The following is an 18,589-nucleotide window of genomic DNA, read 5'->3' on the forward strand; positions in this document are numbered from 1 at the left end:
TTCACTAGAGGTAGCATGGCGCCACCGTCAACGAGAGAATCACTGTAGCGAGCGGAGCATGTTGAAATCGCAGCTGTTTGGCAAAAAGCTCACTCCGCTGTACTCATCAATGTAAATTGGGGCATTTTGAAACTGTGTGGATATACATAAGGTTTACAATTCTTACATGTAAATATTTTCAGATACTGCAGTATACTTGCGATGCTTCTCTCCAGTAAAAAAGAAAGCCTTAAAAAGCATGAATCCAGGACTAAATCCGTAATTTAAGAGGGACGTTGTTCAGGTGCAGTTAATTAACACAGAATCAAATTTACTGTTCATATTAAATCTTCTAACAACATACGTTTGGAAGGAGCGCTCGTATATTTCGCTTTATTTTTGTGTAAATGACCAGGACTTTGGTATAATTCTGCCCAACGACAGAAAAGTACGAAGCGGATGAGCGAATTTTTAGGCCTAAAAACGTTGGCGAGTTTTTGGGGTTAAACAGACAAAATATTATCATCGCCGCTTTAGACTCTAACTTTCTGAGCCCGAGTTAGCAGGTTCGAGCCTACCTCAGTCCGGTGATACTTGAAAGTGTTCAAATAAGTCAGCCTCCTCTAAATAGATTTAGCGCCACATGGAAGAAGTCTCGGGGGGAAAAATTCTGACACCTCAGCGTCTCCGAAAATCGTGCAAATACTTACTGGGACTTAAAGCCATTATTATTATTATTATTATTATTATTATTATTATTATTATTATTATTATTATTATTATTATTATTATTATTATTACTCTCGATGTTTTCTAAACGTGATTACAAGTGAAATATGACACTTGGCTGTGGTTTCAGCCTATTATGGAGTTTTTATTTAGCTTTTCCTGAAATGTATGATTTGCTTTAAGATTTTAACTTTTAAAATGATTTCCGGTAATGGAAAGGGAGAGTGGCAAAATTATTTGATTGAAGAGAATTGAACAAATACTTACAATATTTTTTACAATTTGATTTACATCGCACCGGCACCATGGCGATGATGGGATAGGAAAGGACTAGGAGTGGGAAGGAAGCAACCGTGGGATTAATTAAGGTACAGCCCCAGCATTTGCCTGGTGTACAAGTTGGAAACCATCTTCAGGGCTGCCGACAGTAGGGTTCAAACACACTATCCCCTGAATGCACACAGCCACTCGCTCGGTATCATGCACTTGGCCATTCAGTGAAAAGAAAATGTCATCCCTTATATTTCGTAAAACATTAATTTCAGTCTTCAGTCCGGCTCTATAGCTAAATGGTTAGCGTGCTGGCCTTTGACCACAGGAGTCCCGGGTTCGATTCCCGGCAGGGAATTTTAACCATCATTGGTTAATTTCTCCGGCACGGGGGCTGGGTGTATGTGTTGTGTTGTGTTCGCGCAGGTCGCATAAGGGAGTCAAGTCGAAAGACCTGTACCTGGCGAGCCGAACTTGTCCTCGGACACTCCCGGCACTAAAAGCCATACGCCATTTCATTTTTTTTCAGTCTTCAAGGTAAGGTCCAAAGAATCTCATTCGCTCCGACAGGGGAATCAGTGGCGAAGTCAGTCCAAGTAGGCCAATTCACGCAAAGTATTATTTTATATGTACGGAAAGTAATTTCAAGGAAAATACCTGTGAAATGATATGCCATGCCCCTTTGTGAACCGCTCTATGCAGCCATAAGCTTCACAGGAGAATGACATTTTCCTTCAGAGAAGTATATACTTCAATTTATCGGGAAGCTCTAGTAGTGACAGTGCCAAGCAATCCAGCTTTTGCCAAACAGCGCGCTCGTTCAATTTCGCAGCGCGAATGCTACGTCTAGTGTATATTTACTAACTTTATGGGGACAGAATGCCAGCCACCACTCAGGTCCACTTACTGCCTGCTGACCAGGGCGGTAGCGCCATGGGGTAAGAAGAAGGGTGAAAGTCTAATGGACCATGTAGCCTATAGTTGTTACGTTTCTCTCTACTCTATGTCTATAAAATCAAAAGTAAGTCTAAAACATATGTACCCTAAGCCCTTAAGCTTTTTCAATCGTGAAATTACCATTGTAGCAGTGGGCTCATCAGTTGCAATTGCAATAGATGAAATTAAATGACGGTTTCATTCTAGGAACCCCATTTAAGTTTGTTTGTTTGTTATACGAATGTACACACCTCCACCGATCAGTACCAACATTTGCTGGAGAAAGGTAAAATTCCAGACCTGTTCACGCAAGTTTTATAAGGAGGCGATAAAGTAGAAAGCATGCAAAACTTACGTGGAGTTCCTGTTAGAGAAGAGATGTGTTCATTGCCATGTCCAGGGACCACCGAAGTACACTTACTTTTATAACCTAACGAAGAGTAGTGCACGCGATTTTCCATAGCTGAAATGAATACTCGCATTGCTTTGGCTGACGTAAAACGCGTTGTGACGTCATTCACATCAATGATCAGAAGTGCATAGCGTTACCAAACCGCGGAGTAAAAACTCATAACTAAAATAGTCTGGGACAGAAGAACATGTCAATAGAATTACATAAGTATTGTAGTATCAACAACACATGCACTGCTGTCCCGTTCTCGCGGCACAATCTACCAAAAACAGTGTATCTTTATTATCCAGCATTCTTAATAATTAGGTCTTCCACAACTAACACCATTAACCCACATAGAATGAGCTGCTGTAGCACGGTAAGATAAAAGATCATTTTGGTCCAGGGCCCACTAGCCGAATTGGAGGAAGTGCGAGTATCAATTAATTTAATGGAATTAATTCAGCTTTACACCACTAGACTATTCTGCTATCACACGGGGCTCTAATCAATGATGCATATTGTCCGCCCATATAGAATGCGCTGGTATCGCAGGCCACCACGTCAATCTCTGTCATAAGAACAGTAAATCCAGCCTGTAAGTTATGCAACGTATATAATCAAGGTATTGTCCAGCTCCTAACGTAACCAAACCAGACCAGTGGTCTTGTCCAAGTCCTCTATTAACCTATCCAGACCAATGGTCTTGTCCAGCTGCTACCCTAACCTATCCAGGCTAATGGTCTTGTCCAGCTCCTACCCTAACCTATCCAGATCAGTGCTCTTGTTCAACTGCTACCCTAACCTATCCAGGCTAATGGTCTTATCCAGCTCCTACCCTAACCTATCCAGACGAATGGGCTTGTCCAGTTGCTACCCTAACCTATCCAGACCAGTGGTCTTGTTCAGCTGCTACTCTAACCTATCCAGACCAATGGTCTTGTCCAGCTCCTACCCTAACCTATCCAGACCAGTAGTTTTGTCCAGCTGTAACCCTAATCTATCCAGACCAATGGTCTTCTCCAGCTCCTAGCTTAACCTATCCAGACCAGTGGCCGTGTCCAGCTCCTACCCTAACCTATCCAGACCAGTGGTCTTGCCCAGCTCCTACGCTAACCCATCCAGGCCAATGGTCTTCTCCAGCTCCTAACCTAACCTATCCCGACCAGTGGTCTTGTCCAGGCCCTGCCGTAACCTATCGAGGACCAATGATCTTGTCCAGCTCTTACCCTAACCTATCCAGACTAATGGTCTTGTCCAGCTCCTACCCTAACCTATCCAGACCAGTGATATTGTCCAGCCCTACTCCAGACGAATGGTCTTGTCCAGCTCCAACCCTAACCTATCCAGACCAGTGGCCTTGTCCAGGCCCTACCCTAACCCATCCAGGACCAATGATCTTGTCCAGCTCCTTAGCCTAACCTATCCAGACCAGTGGTCTTGTCAAGCTCCTACCCTAACCAATCCAGAGCAATGGCCTTGTCCAGCTCTTACCCTAACCTATCCAGACTAATGGTCTTGTCCAGCTCCTACCCTAACCTATCCAGACCAGTGATATTGTCCAGCCCTACTCCAGACGAATGGTCTTGTCCAGCTCCAACCCTAACCTATCCAGACCAGTGGCCTTGTCCAGGCCCTACCCTAACCCATCCAGGACCAATGATCTTGTCCAGCTCCTTAGCCTAACCTATCCAGACCAGTGGTCTTGTCAAGCTCCTACCCTAACCAATCCAGACCAGTGGTCTTGTCCAGCTCTTACCCTAACCTATCCAGACTAATGGTCTTGTCCAGCTCCTACCCTAACCTATCCAGACCAGTGATATTGTCCAGCCCTACTCCAGACGAATGGTCTTGTCCAGCTCCAACCCTAACCTATCCAGACCAGTGGCCTTGTCCAGGCCCTACCCTAACCCATCCAGGACCAATGATCTTGTCAAGCTCCTACCCTAACCAATCCTGACCAATGGTGTAGTTCCTAAGTAGAGAGGTTGGCAGCGTAGTGCACTGTGCGATCACGTCCTCGGCCGGTCGTTTGCTAGAAATAAATAATCGACAGTCATACCGCGCGTAGATGTTGGCGATGTAAGTGGCGACCCTTGGCACTAATGTTGCGTGGACAGGTCTGGAATTATAATCGTAATTTACGTCAACTGTAAATGAATAAATCAACCGATTGCAACTGGATTACCATCAAAATTGACACCTGAACACACGTAAGTAACTTTCAAAACAAGCCTACGCTTATTTCATCTTGACAGTATCTTTACTACCACAGCCGTGCATTGCAGCAGTGCTCTAAAACTGTCAACTTAACTCCATCATTACGGGAAATCACTGCGGGGACTAATTTGGAAACTTCGTGTTTCTCTCATAGTCAGTCATATGCAGCTTGCTTGACGGTTGGAACTCCGAGGGATTTAGACATTTACGCCCCAGTAGTTTGACACGTAATGTTCTTTCTCCTACGGCAGTGATTAATGATTTCACGGTTAGAAAAAATGTATAAAATTACGAATCGACAGACCTGCTGGTGAACTTAACAATGGACGAAAGGATGGGTACTATGAGATTGAAGCGGTTAGGTCATGCGGAGCGAATGCACCCAAGTCGAACTCCACGCCAGTATCTGGAGGTGGAGGTGCCCGGAAGAAGACCTAATGGGCGCCTAGAAAGAGCTGGACAGGATCTCAAGAGGAGAGGAGTAACATAGGATGCAGTGGGGAGAGAAAAACTATACCAGGACAGAATTCAGTGGAGGCATATCATAGCTGGAAGGAAATCCTGATGATAATGATGTCAATAATTTGCAGTAAGTTCAAGAAATTACCAAACTGTAGCGAAACAAATGTATTTCCAGAAGAGATCATGTGAAACTTTGCAACACGATCAACGCGATACATTGCAGGTCGAGCCCGGGATAACGGCTAGTACAAATATATGTGTGTTAATGCTTTCCACATTATTTCTTATAAACTTCAGAGCTATCACAATATATTTCTGTAGTGCACTGGTCAGGAAACGTCCAAAGTAAATGGCGTATTGTGAACACTAGAAGCACTGTCAGTGTTTGCAACAAAGAAAGAAATGATGAAAATGTGTTTAGTAAGGCCTAGAACTGTATTCACTTCCATTCTTCATGTTCTTGTCTATTTGAGTTATTGAAACAAGCATCTTACCTCGTTAGTAGCCTCCGTACATCGTACATGAAGGCTGAAATATTTTAAGCGAGTTTCCCTTCGTGACTTTTGAGAGAAGAAAACTGCTCACAAATGTAAGTTAAGTAGACTCGAATATGGCTGCAAATGAGCTGGGAAGTCGGTGTTTAGAGCGGTTAGTATTTATCTTTATACAAAGGTAAGCAGATGTTGGGGTCACTCAGAATGTGGACTTGACATTTTAATTCTTAATTCGATCTTCAAGACGATGAGTTTCAGGTCATTTTTCGGAGGCCTTAGCTTTAAGAGAAGCCTTTTGTTTGGACTTTTCAGAATTCTCTAGAAAGCGTTTGATCATTTCTGAAGCCATGTATTATCCATTTGATGCGACATTTTACGAAAGAACGTAATTATTCGCAGTTTTTCGTACCGGTATAAATAAGAACACGCGGTTATAGATACCTCTTTCATTTTTATTTAAAAGAATTGAAGAACTTATTTCCAAAGTGATGTAAATCCATGAAGTGCAAAACTTCAGAAATCACAATTTTTTATTTTCTTATAATGAAATTCAGGTAGGAGTTCCTTTTCGTGGCGGTCGACACGAGGCGCCATCAAATACCATCGGACCTGCAGGTTGGGGTCAGAAGACCAGCGTGTGAGCCACTCAGCCCTGCTAAACACATGTTGATGGTCCTCCGCTGTGCCGAGTTTATTTAAAAGCATTTTTTATGTCTTTTATCTTCTCCTGCTTCACCGGATTCTTGTATGGGCTTGAACGGCGACCAGGTGTGGAAACATCCTGACAACTCTGAAAACACTTGGTTTGTACTTACCTGCACATTTTTGAACTGTGTGTTCCATAGCTGGAGTTTCCCTCGCGCAGCGACAGCTTCTCCAAAATTATTATTGTGCTCAATGGGCAAGAAGAAAATTTAGGCTTTCCGCAGCTTCCAATTATGCGATCTACATAAGTCACGAATACTACACCTGTAGCACAGTAGGAGCTCGAAGGCCACATTCATTTTAAAAACAGGCCAATTTTCGTAAATTTCCGCAAATGGAGCAGCGGTACTGCATAGTTCAATTGAAATGAAGATTCAATAATTTTAATTGCTTAAAAAAATATTTTACAATTTCATACCGTAACAGAGTGAAATTAACAATTAACACTATTATGCCCAGCACAAGACCGGTAGATAGTGAGTTTGAGCCCCACAGTTCGCAGCCTTGAAGATGGTTTGAAGAACTTAAAGAGGAAGTAGTGAACTTCCTTGTACAGCACTGTGTATTAATGAGAGAGGAACGAAGAATTGGAACCGCTTCTTACACCAATGGCAATTAAAGTATTTCTTGGTCTTCATTGAATGTTACGTTGCATAAAATGTCCATAGTGAGGATGACATGGAGTTCAATAATTGGTATGGATACCATAGCCATTTTATAATGGTTAAATTTTAAAATACAAAATAATCTGTTCAACCAAGTGAATACTTAACAACAGGAATGAATTAGTTCTGGCTTGGGTATAAGAAGGGTATAGAAATTGAACGAGCTATGAAACTTTCTTCACATTCCTTAAAATATATTTGAAACGCCCTCGCGGACCGCCATTTCACAACCTGTAAGCAGCCGTGGTTGTGCGTCCTATCACGTTACGTCCACAAAGCCAGTGGATGGGTCAAAATGGACTTAAGGCTCATTAGAAATAAAATCGCTTTGAGTTACGTCACTTTGCAAATAAACGTAGTTTTCAGATATTTATTAACATTGGATATAAGATGATTGAGACTTAAACTTTCGCTATACGAAGAAATTGAAAAGTCATCAATTTTGGATTTAAGTTTTTGTCAGCTGTTTGACTCTTTTATAATTGACAAGAGTTATTGTAACTATATCTTGAAGTTATTGCATTTTATTCTCTTCGTTAAAACATCTTCTTACTGTCTGCTTTTCTTGAAAACCATGGAGTTGCTGTGGTGTTGTCTTCTCTCAAACGATATGATGCAGCACTTCAAGGATGCTGCTGAAGTCATTCGAAATCCGTTCAGTTGCTACAGGGGGGAGGGGGTGAATTTAACACAGCTTGTGGTTAATTTCTTTGGTTTTCGATTGACTACTGCATTGTTTAAACATATTCAAAAGTTAATTTAGCGACTAAAATAAGACATTTGTTCATTGTTAAGAAAGATTTTAGCCATTTTAAATTCTGCGGAGGCGATTTTTGTTTGAAATTGTTGGTTGTTGGTACATCTGGAGCCTCGCTTGATATGTGTTACCAGCACGATAGGCTGAGAGAGCTCTGCTAGAATGTAATGCATATCATTTTTCTTCGACAGGCCTCCAAAAATTCCACTGCTGAAGAGACAAATGGACGCGCAGCCAAAGCCAGTCTCGCTGACCAGGTTCCCGGCTTATAGTGACTATATGCTGGGAGTGCCTGCGAGGATTTCTAATGAGTACCACATGCTGCAGACGTTTAGCAAGGACATAGCGGATACTGAAAGCTGTTGCGCTGCGTTACAACCAGAGAACAAGCGCAAAAATCGGTACTCCAACATTCTCCCATGTAAGTACCCATATTGGTGATTAGAGATAAATTCTATGTGGTGATGTAGACAAACATCTTCCATGAACACTAATTTGAAGGTCCAAAACTTCCAAACATTCGGCAAGAGAAATGGGACACGAAGGACGTGAGAAAGAAACTTTCCGTAGCAAAACTAAAAGCGCTGGGGTTGAAAGAAGACAAGGGGTGACCAAGTGGAAGGGACGTGACATAAGTAAAAGTGAAGACCTCCCTGATTGCACTTGCTTTGAAAATCGTCTGTTAGTAATTCAGACGACGTGGTTGATATTTGGTAATATATTTGTCGAAAGACATGCCATTTTTATTCTAAATGATGCTCCTGGCACGCTTGTCTGAGGTGCCGTGGTCTTCTATTCTTTTCAGGCATTGTAGAAGCCCAAGTCTCTCATACATAAGTAAGAGTCGGTGTCACTATCTATGTCGAAGACCGCGTGAGCGTGCTACCTCCAAACAGCGCGGTTGAGTCTTTCCTTTTGTTAATATTAAGTTCTAACCAATGATCATACCTAATAACGGAGACAAATGTCTGCTGCAGCTTCTCATGTATTTCACGACCTGAGCATTGTCCTCTTGTTGTGGCTCCTCACTTTTACAATCTGTTTTAGGTCGCACCGACACAGGATAGGTCTTATGCCGGCGGTGGGATAGGAGAGGGCTAACACTGGGAGGGAATCGGCCGTGGCCTTAATTAAGGAACAGCATTTGCCTGGTGTGGGAATGAGAAACCACGGAAAACCATCTTCAAGGCTGCGAACCGTGGGGCTCAAACCCACTATCTACCTAATGCAAGCTCACAGTTGCGTGGTCCTAACTGCACAGCTAACTCGCCCGATCCCACCAATCAGAGTCAATGCTCCCCACCGGCCTGTTGGATGGGGTAGGCCACTTTGCTCGTCACTCCGGATAACTCTCTTCCATGCATCCAAGATGCACTGTCACCTTTCCTACTCCCATGCGAGGCGTCGTTTGCGATGACGTGGGAACTTCCGGGGTACCGACGCTGGATATGGATGGAGTGTGCATGAAACGTGGCGTGGGCTTGGGTAGCAAAAGAAGCGATGTTGAGAAGAACATTGGGTTGGTCATAGTAGAGTCTGTTCAGGCAGGCTAAGGTTGTATTTAAAAAGTGCACACCTGGCACAATTACTTTATTCAGTATTAAAATAAATTTTTACCTGTAAGATTATTAGTGATATTGCTTTTGGATGTCCCTCAACTTAACACCGGGATGTAGTTAAAACTCCACTGGACACCAACATGAGGGCTACGCAGAAGGAGGAGACACCATATAAAACAAGTCAAAACGGAGCACGCCCATGAGCAAGTCATACCGAGGCACAACCACACAAATAAAAGAGGACGGGAACCAGTATCATACCAAATCTACTCAAATGATATCACACAAATAAAGTTTAAGAATTCAATGCAAAAACGCGAAGCAAAATATAAGTTTTAAAAAATTAATGAAAATATAAAATAATAAACCAGCCGGTGCAGCTCATGCCATTGCACGTGCAAAAACCAAAGACATCTAACCGAAGATAGAGGAAAAGGAATTAATATCATAAAACCTTAAATTTAAATGAAATACCTTACACGATACAGAAGGCATTAATTGACGATACCATCTGTTTTTTGATAAACATAGTGGCGAATTGCAGTGCAGAATTTTAGCACAGACCTCCTACAAAAAACTTATAATTAAATAACATAAGTTTAAATTCCCTCTAACATTTTAAAGTAAATCACAATTAATTTTATTAACATAACAATCAACAAGATTGACTGTGGTAAAAGGATTCACGACCCGAATACACCGTATTACGAAACGTGAATCCATTAACCTTAACGCAAATCACCCGGAAAACAACATAAAAATAGCAAGGTAATACCAAACAATAAAGATATTAGGGACATATGGTGGTTTAGCCCAGTTTTTAGATATTAAGGGGAGATGGTGAGGAAGCCCAATCCTTAAATATTAACGAGAGATGGTGAGGAAGCCCAATCCTTAAATATTAACGAGAGATGGCGAGGAAGCACAAGCTTTAAATATTAACGAGAGATGGTGACGAGGCCCAAGCTTTAAATATTAACGAGAGATGGTGAGGAAGACCAAGGTATTAACGAGAGATGGCGAGGACGCCCAAGCTTTAGATATTAACGAGAGATGGTGAGGAAGCACAAGCGTTAACTATTAACGAGAGGTGGTGAGGAGGCCCAATCTTTAAATATTAACGAGAGATGGTGACGAGGCCCAAGCTTTAAATATTAACGAGAGATGGTGAGGAAGCCCAGGCTTTATATATTAACGAGAGATGGTGAGGAGCCCAGGCTTTAGATATTAACGAGAGATGGTGAGGAAGCCTAAGCCTTAGATATTAACGAGAGGTGGTGAGGAAGCCTAAGCCTTAGATATTAACGAGAGGTGGTGAGGAAGCCTAAGCTTTAGATATTAACGAGAGATGGTGAGGAAGCCTAAGCCTTAGATATTAACGAGAGATGGTGCGGAAGCCTAAGCTTTAGATATTAACGGGAGATGGTGCGGAAGCCTAAGCTTTAGATATTAACGAGAGATGGTGCGGAAGACTAAGCTTTAGATATTAACGAGAGATTGTGAGGAAGCCTAAGCTTTAAATATTAACGAGAGAAGGTGAGGAAGACTAAGCTTTAAATATTAACGAGAGAAGGTGAGGAAGCACACGCTTTAGATATTAACGAGAGATGGTGAGGAAGCCTAAGCTTTAAATATTAACGAGAGATGGTGAGGAAGCCTAAGCTTTAGATATTAACGAGAGATGGTGAGGAAGCCTAAGCTTTAAATATTAACGAGAGGTGGTGAGGAAGACTAAGCTTTAAGTATTAACGGGAGATGGTGCGGAAGCCTAAGCTTTAGATATTAACGAGAGATGGTGAGGAAGCCTAAGCTTTAAATATTAACGGGAGATGGTGCGGAAGCCTAAGCTTTAGATATTAACGAGAGATGGTGCGGAAGACTAAGCTTTAGATATTAACGAGAGATTGTGAGGAAGCCTAAGCTTTAAATATTAACGAGAGAAGGTGAGGAAGACTAAGCTTTAAATATTAACGAGAGAAGGTGAGGAAGCACACGCTTTAGATATTAACGAGAGATGGTGAGGAAGCCTAAGCTTTAAATATTAACGAGAGATGGTGAGGAAGCCTAAGCTTTAGATATTAACGAGAGATGGTGAGGAAGCCTAAGCTTTAAATATTAACGAGAGATGGTGAGGAAGACTAAGCTTTAAGTATTAACGGGAGATGGTGCGGAAGCCTAAGTTTTAGATATTAACGAGAGATGGTGAGGAAGCCTAAGCTTTAAATATTAACGGGAGATGGTGCGGAAGCCTAAGCTTTAGATATTAACGAGAGATGGTGCGGAAGACTAAGCTTTAGATATTAACGAGAGATTGTGAGGAAGCCTAAGCTTTAAATATTAACGAGAGAAGGTGAGGAAGCACACGCTTTAGATATTAACGAGAGATGGTGAGGAAGCCTAAGCTTTAAATATTAACGAGAGATGGTGAGGAAGCCTAAGCTTTAGATATTAACGAGAGATTGTGAGGAAGCCTAAGCTTTAAGTATTAACGGGAGATGGTGCGGAAGCCTAAGCTTTAGATATTAACGAGAGATGGTGAGGAAGCCTAAGCTTTAAATATTAACGGGAGATGGTGCGGAAGCCTAAGCTTTAGATATTAACGAGAGATGGTGCGGAAGACTAAGCTTTAGATATTAACGAGAGATTGTGAGGAAGCCTAAGCCTTAGATATTAACGAGAGATGGTGAGGAAGCCTAAGCCTTAGATATTAACGAGAGATGGTGAGGAAGCCTAAGCTTTGGATATTAACGAGAGATTGTGAGGAAGCCTAAGCTTTAAGTATTAACGGGAGATGGTGAGGAAGCCTAAGCCTTAGATATTAACGAGAGATGGTGAGGAAGCCTAAGCTTTAAGTATTAACGGGAGATGGTGCGGAAGCCTAAGCTTTAGATATTAACGAGAGATGGTGCGGAAGACTAAGCTTTAGATATTAACGAGAGATTGTGAGGAAGCCTAAGCCTTAGATATTAACGAGAGATGGTGAGGAAGCCTAAGCCTTAGATATTAACGAGAGATGGTGAGGAAGCCTAAGCCTTAGATATTAACGAGAGATGGTGAGGAAGCCTAAGCTTTGGATATTAACGAGAGATTGTGAGGAAGCCTAAGCCTCAAATATTAACGTGAGATGGTGAGGAAGCCCAGGCTTTAAATATTAACGAGAGATGGTGAGGAAGCCTAAGCTTTAGATATTAACGAGAGATGGTGAGGAAGCCTAAGCTTTAGATATTAACGAGAGATGGTGAGGAAGCCTAAGCTTTAGATATTAACGAGAGATGGTGCGGAAGCCTAAGCCTTAGATATTAACGAGAGTTGGTGAGGAAGCCTAAGCTTTAGATATTAACGAGAGATGGTGCGGAAGCCTAAGCCTTAGATATTAACGAGAGATGGTGAGGAAGCCTAAGCTTTAGATATTAACGAGAGATGGTGAGGAAGCCTAAGCTTTAAATATTAACGAGAGATGGTGAGGAAGCCTAAGCCTTAGATATTAACGAGAGATGGTGAGGAAGCCTAAGCCTTAGATATTAACGAGAGATGGTGAGGAAGCCTAAGCTTTAAATATTAACGAGAGATGGTGAGGAAGCCTAAGCTTTAGATATTAACGAGAGATGGTGCGGAAGCCTAAGCCTTAGATATTAACGAGAGATGGTGAGGAAGCCTAAGCCTTAGATATTAACGAGAGATGGTGAGGAAGCCTAAGCCTTAGATATTAACGAGAGATGGTGAGGAAGCCTAAGCCTTAGATATTAACGAGAGATGGTGAGGAAGCCTAAGCTTTGGATATTAACGAGAGATTGTGAGGAAGCCTAAGCCTCAAATATTAACGTGAGTTGGTGAGGAATCCCAGGCTTTAAATATTAACGAGAGATGGTGAGGAAGCCTAAGCTTTAGATATTAACGAGAGATGGTGAGGAAGCCTAAGCTTTAGATATTAACGAGAGATGGTGAGGAAGCCTAAGCTTTAGATATTAACGAGAGGTGGTGCGGAAGCCTAAGCCTTAGATATTAACGAGAGATGGTGAGGAAGCCTAAGCTTTAGATATTAACGAGAGATGGTGAGGAAGCCTAAGCCTTAGATATTAACGAGAGATGGTGAGGAAGCCTAAGCCTTAGATATTAACGAGAGATGGTGAGGAAGCCTAAGCTTTAAATATTAACGAGAGATGGTGAGGATGCCTAAGCTTTAGATATTAACGAGAGGTGGTGACGAAACCTAAGCTTTAAGTATTGTTCCGTCCTCTTAGAAAATTTATACAGAGCGCGCTCCTGTCCGCGTCTCTATTGAGTGTCCAGAATGCATCTGGTTTCCGGCAAGAAAACGAGACAGACTCGAACAAGACAACATGTCGGCGAGAGAGCATTCGCGGCCACATGGCCTCTAACTTAATCAATAGCCATCCAGGCATTTCAGTTTATTGTTAATGTGTAAATAATTTCTACGCAGTTTGTTAATCATGTTTAATTGTAATAAATGTTTTATTTACGTGTAATATTGATGCATGACTCGGCCCTATGGTCTTATCACGTGCTTAACCAAACTACAGTCCACTACCAGAGTAATCATCGCTGTTTAGTAATACAACATGTGTGCTACAGCATACAATTCGTCATCGAACATTTTGGTCCATTTCCGGGCCCGATATTACACGGTAAAAGTGAAACGCGTGTGAAATATCCGCAGGATTGGAAACATACAATGCAACGTGGGACTCTTCAGTTTACAAGGTCAGATTCCCTTTAATTACCTTTTCCTTGCATTATTTACATTTGTGTGAGACAGTGCTTTACGATGGACGAGAACGAAATCGCAAAGCTGATCAAGCAACGGGGTTATCTGAAAGGTAGAATCACAAAAATCAAAACTTTCGTCGAAAAGTACGACACTACTCAAAACCTAGTAGACATTAGGGTTAGATATGATGCACTTGTTGATTTAGAAAGCAAATACGATTTAGTTCAATCGCAGCTTGAGGTGGAGGATAGTAAACGAGATCATGGGGTAGATAGAGATGAAGTAGATGACATTGTGTACAGTTTGAAGGCAAAAATGCAGGTATTATTGTCGCCAGACCAACACGAAAATGCCGGTAGTATCAGAAGTAACACTTCCAATTCGTCGCATGAAAATATCAACATCAAATTACCCGCGATTAAACTACCCATGTTTAGTGGTAACTATGAAGATTGGATGTCGTTTGAAGATAATTTCAATCTATTGGTGCATGAAATTCCAGTCTAGCAACCATTCAGAAATTTCACTATTTACTAGGAGCAGTTCAAGGTTCAGCTAAAGCATTAATTCAGAACCTTCCAACTACTGAAACAAACTATACGGTAGCTTGGAACCTATTATGTGATCGGTTTCAAAACAAGAGACTAATAGCAGCAAAGCATGTTAGAGAAATCTTAAACATTGCAACAGTGGAAAATGAAACCGCTGAAGACCTCAGGCAGTTCATCGGCACATTCTCAAGCAACTTACAAGCACTTAAAGCATTGAAATTAGATACTCCTCTCGAAGAAGTAATATTATCACAACATATTGTTGATCATCTTGATTATGAAACCAGGACGGGCTGGGAACTAGAAGCAAACGCCAACAAACATTCCTCCCTCAAACAATTAACATCTTATATTGAACATCGCTGCCAAGTCCTTGAAAGCATGCAAACATCTGTCAGTCAAGTCAAGGTGCGCGGTAGTAAAGAAAGCTCACACAAGAAAAAACCGTCGTCCTATACACATGTTGCATGCATTAACAATCAGTGCTCTTATTGTAAACAAGGTCATACACCAGGACTTTTTGCATGTGAAGCATTTCTCAAGTTAACTGTGTCAAATCGCATTCAGTATGCTCGTGACAACAAACTCTGTTTAAATTGTCTTCGAGCATCACATAAAACATCAGAGTGTACATCCAGTCACTGTCGCAAATGCAACAAGGCCCACAACACATTACTACATCTTGAAAATCACAAGTCTAGTACAACTAACAAAACTACTTCTGACAACAAGGTGGTATTTGCCAGCGTTCACACAACCACCAAGAATGAACATCCATGTACTCGAAACAAACCATATGTGTTGTTATCCACAGTTATTGTCAAAATCAAGGATCACAGTGGTGAATTTCGCAAGGTTCGAGGACTCTTGGACAGCGGCAGTCAGACTCATCTCATAACTACAGACACTGTCAACAGACTAAATTTAATATGTAAAGAAGACACCACTTCTATTGTAGGCATTAACAATTCTTCGTCAACTCTGAAACACAGTGTGGATATTCACCTCCAGTCCACAACATCAGATTTTAACACTAACATAAATTGTTTAGTGGTTCCTGCCATCACAGGAGAAATGCCTTCCATGTAGTTAGACTACAAATCGTGGAACCTACCTAATGACATCACACTAGCAGATCCTAAATTCTACAGTCCAGGCAAGGTAGATTTAATCATTGGTGCAGAGATGTTCTTTAACATTTTAAAGACAGATGGGAAAAAACGTGCAGGTGATTACCCGGTATTGCAGGACACTCATCTGGGTTGGATAATTTCTGGTAAATGCCCTCAGTCAAACAGCCATCCTGCATGCAACACAGTCACTTCTCTCTTTGTCAAGAAGGAAGATCAACTCGACACGCAACTTCGTAAATTTTGGGAAATAGAAGAATTGCACACTAAACCTAAAACTCAGGATGAACAACAGTGTTTACAGCACTTCAAGGAAAACACCACACGCACTCCTGAAGGAAGATTCGTTGTCAGGTTACCTCGTAAAGAAACTCGATCACCCTTGGGCAATTCTCGTGATATGGCAACACAACGATTTCAACAACTGGAGGCAAAATTCAAGAAAAATCCAGTATTGCATGAACAGTATGCGAACTTCATGTCCGAGTATGAACAGTTATCTCACATGAGGGAGGTAGGCCTACATACAACAAGTGATTCTGAACATTATTACTTGCCACACCACGCAGTATTTAAACAAAGCACAACTACATCAGTCCGAGTAGTTTTTGACGCATCAGCCAAAACTACTACTGGAGTGTCGCTTAATGATACATTGTTAGTAGGGCCTACTATACAACAAGACCTTCATTCCATTGTGTTGAGATTCAGGACACACAACATTGCATTTACGGGAGACATCACGAAAATGTACAGACAAGTTCGGGTTCATGAAAATGACACGCAGTTGCAAAGAATTATTTGGAGGGAATCGCCACAAACAGCTATCAAGACTTACGAACTATTGACTGTCACGTATGGTACAGCTTCAGCTCCATATTTGGCAACACAGTGCCTCAAACAATTGGCAGAAGGTGAAGCAACCTCATTTCCACTGGCATCAACGGTTTTACAAAGGGATTTTTATGTTGACGATGCCCTGTGTGGTGCGTCCAACATCGCTGAAGCATTTAAATTGCAAAGTGAACTCATAGCCTTACTCAATAAAGGTGGTTTTCCCATCAGGAAATGGTGCTCAAATCATCAAGCTATACTTGCCGCTGTTCCACCTGAAGACAGAGAAATTAACTTACCTTTCCAGTTTGATAATGATGACACCATACAAGCTTTAGGATTATCATGGCATCCTACGTCAGACAAATTCTTAGTGGCAAACAGAATCAAACGCATTCCAGGGAACAGTAACATTACTAAACGCACCACTACGTCAGTTGTAGCATCTATATTTGACCCATTAGGATTGATCAGCCCATTAGTGATACTATACAAGATATTTTTGCAGGACTTATGGTTACATCAACTTCACTGGGACGACCCACTGCCAGATCCATTAGCATCAGACTGGGAAAAATTACAAATGCTGCTAGCACACATTGACAATATACAAGTAGAACGCCACGTATTAATTGAGGGTGACTTGGCAAATATTCAAGTTCATGGATTTTCAGACGCTTCCGAGCGAGCTTATGGCGCATGCATCTACCTTCGGTCAGTGAATCAGGAGGGTGAAGTATCAGTCAAACTGTTATGCTCTAAATCGCGCGTAGCTCCGGTTAAACGAGTCACTCTTCCTCGTTTAGAACTTCTCGGTGCAGCATTATTAGCTCAGTTGGTACACAAAACCATGCCAGTCTTAAACTTGGCCATTAATGAAACACATTTATGGACAGACTCCACTATCGTACTGTCATGGTTAGCATCACCAGCATCACGTTGGAAGACCTTTGTAGCAATTAGGGTAGCTCACATTCAACAATCAACGAACACTAGTGACTGGCATCATGTACCATCACAAGATAATCCAGCGGACTTGATTTCTCGAGTCGTCAGACCAGCAGATCTGCAAAACTCAACCATTTGGTGGTCAGGACCCGCCTGGTTGTCCACTTCTGAGTTAAATTGGCCGCAGAACAACAATGTTGAGGATTCGCTCGCCATAGCAGAGCAGCGACAATCATCCACACTATTAGTAGTGACACAAGCTGAAACTATTATTGAGAAATTCTCATCATTAATAAGACTGCAACGAGTAATAGCTTATTGTTACAGATTTTTGCATAACACTAAGCATGCCAGGGACAAGAAAATTGGACCTTTAAATGTTGAAGAATTGGAACATTCATTAGAAGTCTGCATTCGTATTGCACAAAATGCAGCCTTCTCAGAAGAGATTGGAGACCTGAAAAACGGAGGCGTAGTCTCTAAGAAGAGCCAGACAAGGAACCTATGTCCCTTCTTACACAACAATATTCTAAGGGTCGGAGGCAGGTTGAAGAATGCATCGATTCCGTTTTCATCCAAACATCCAATACTGTTACCATCAAAACATCACCTGACGACTCTAATTGTTAAACATGAACACTTACAACAAGCTCATGCAGGACCAGAATTGTTGTTAGCAACCCTTCGTCAACGTTATTGGATTCTGAATGGCAGAAATGTAGCCAGACAGCAAGTGCACAAATGCGTAACATGTTACAAATTGAAAGGCGTAACTAGTCATCAACTCATGGCTGACTATCCTGAGCATAGAGTTCAACCAGCACGTCCATTCAGTGTTTGTGGCATTGATTATGGAGGTCCTATTCTACTTCGCCCAATTAACAAGAGGAGCAATGTCCGTATCAAGGCATATATCGCACTATTTGTTTGCTTCACGACAAAGGCTGTACATTTGGAAGTAGTCAGCAGTCTTACTACAGATGCCTTCTTAGCCGCACTTCGCCGTTTCATAGCCAGAAGAGAAAAGCCCGCAGATATCTACAGTGACAATGCTACTACGTTTATTGGAGCCGATAGAGAATTAAAAGATCTTCACCAATTCATGGCATCACCGCAGCATCAAGAGGAAGTTGTAAGCAATCTGGCAAACAAGGGTATCAACTGGCATTACATTCCACCTCGTTCACCCCATTTTGGAGGATTATGGGAAGCTGGCATCAAGTCAGTTAA

At 41.8% G+C, this 18,589-nt stretch overlaps 1 protein-coding gene across 1 annotated transcript in view; it reads left to right on the plus strand.

Annotated features, from left to right (window-relative positions):
- The window catches only part of LOC136866889 (receptor-type tyrosine-protein phosphatase H), an 819,913-nt gene that overhangs the window by 635,496 nt on the left and 165,828 nt on the right, over positions 1–18,589 (plus strand). The window contains exon 16 of the mRNA XM_068227107.1: positions 7,800–8,029. Within this exon, the coding sequence (XP_068083208.1) occupies positions 7,800–8,029 (230 nt within the window). The remainder of the gene's footprint in view (positions 1–7,799; positions 8,030–18,589) is intronic.

This window comes from Anabrus simplex, chromosome 3 (genome assembly GCF_040414725.1).
Source record: "Anabrus simplex isolate iqAnaSimp1 chromosome 3, ASM4041472v1, whole genome shotgun sequence".
NCBI lineage: Eukaryota > Metazoa > Arthropoda > Insecta > Orthoptera > Tettigoniidae > Anabrus > Anabrus simplex.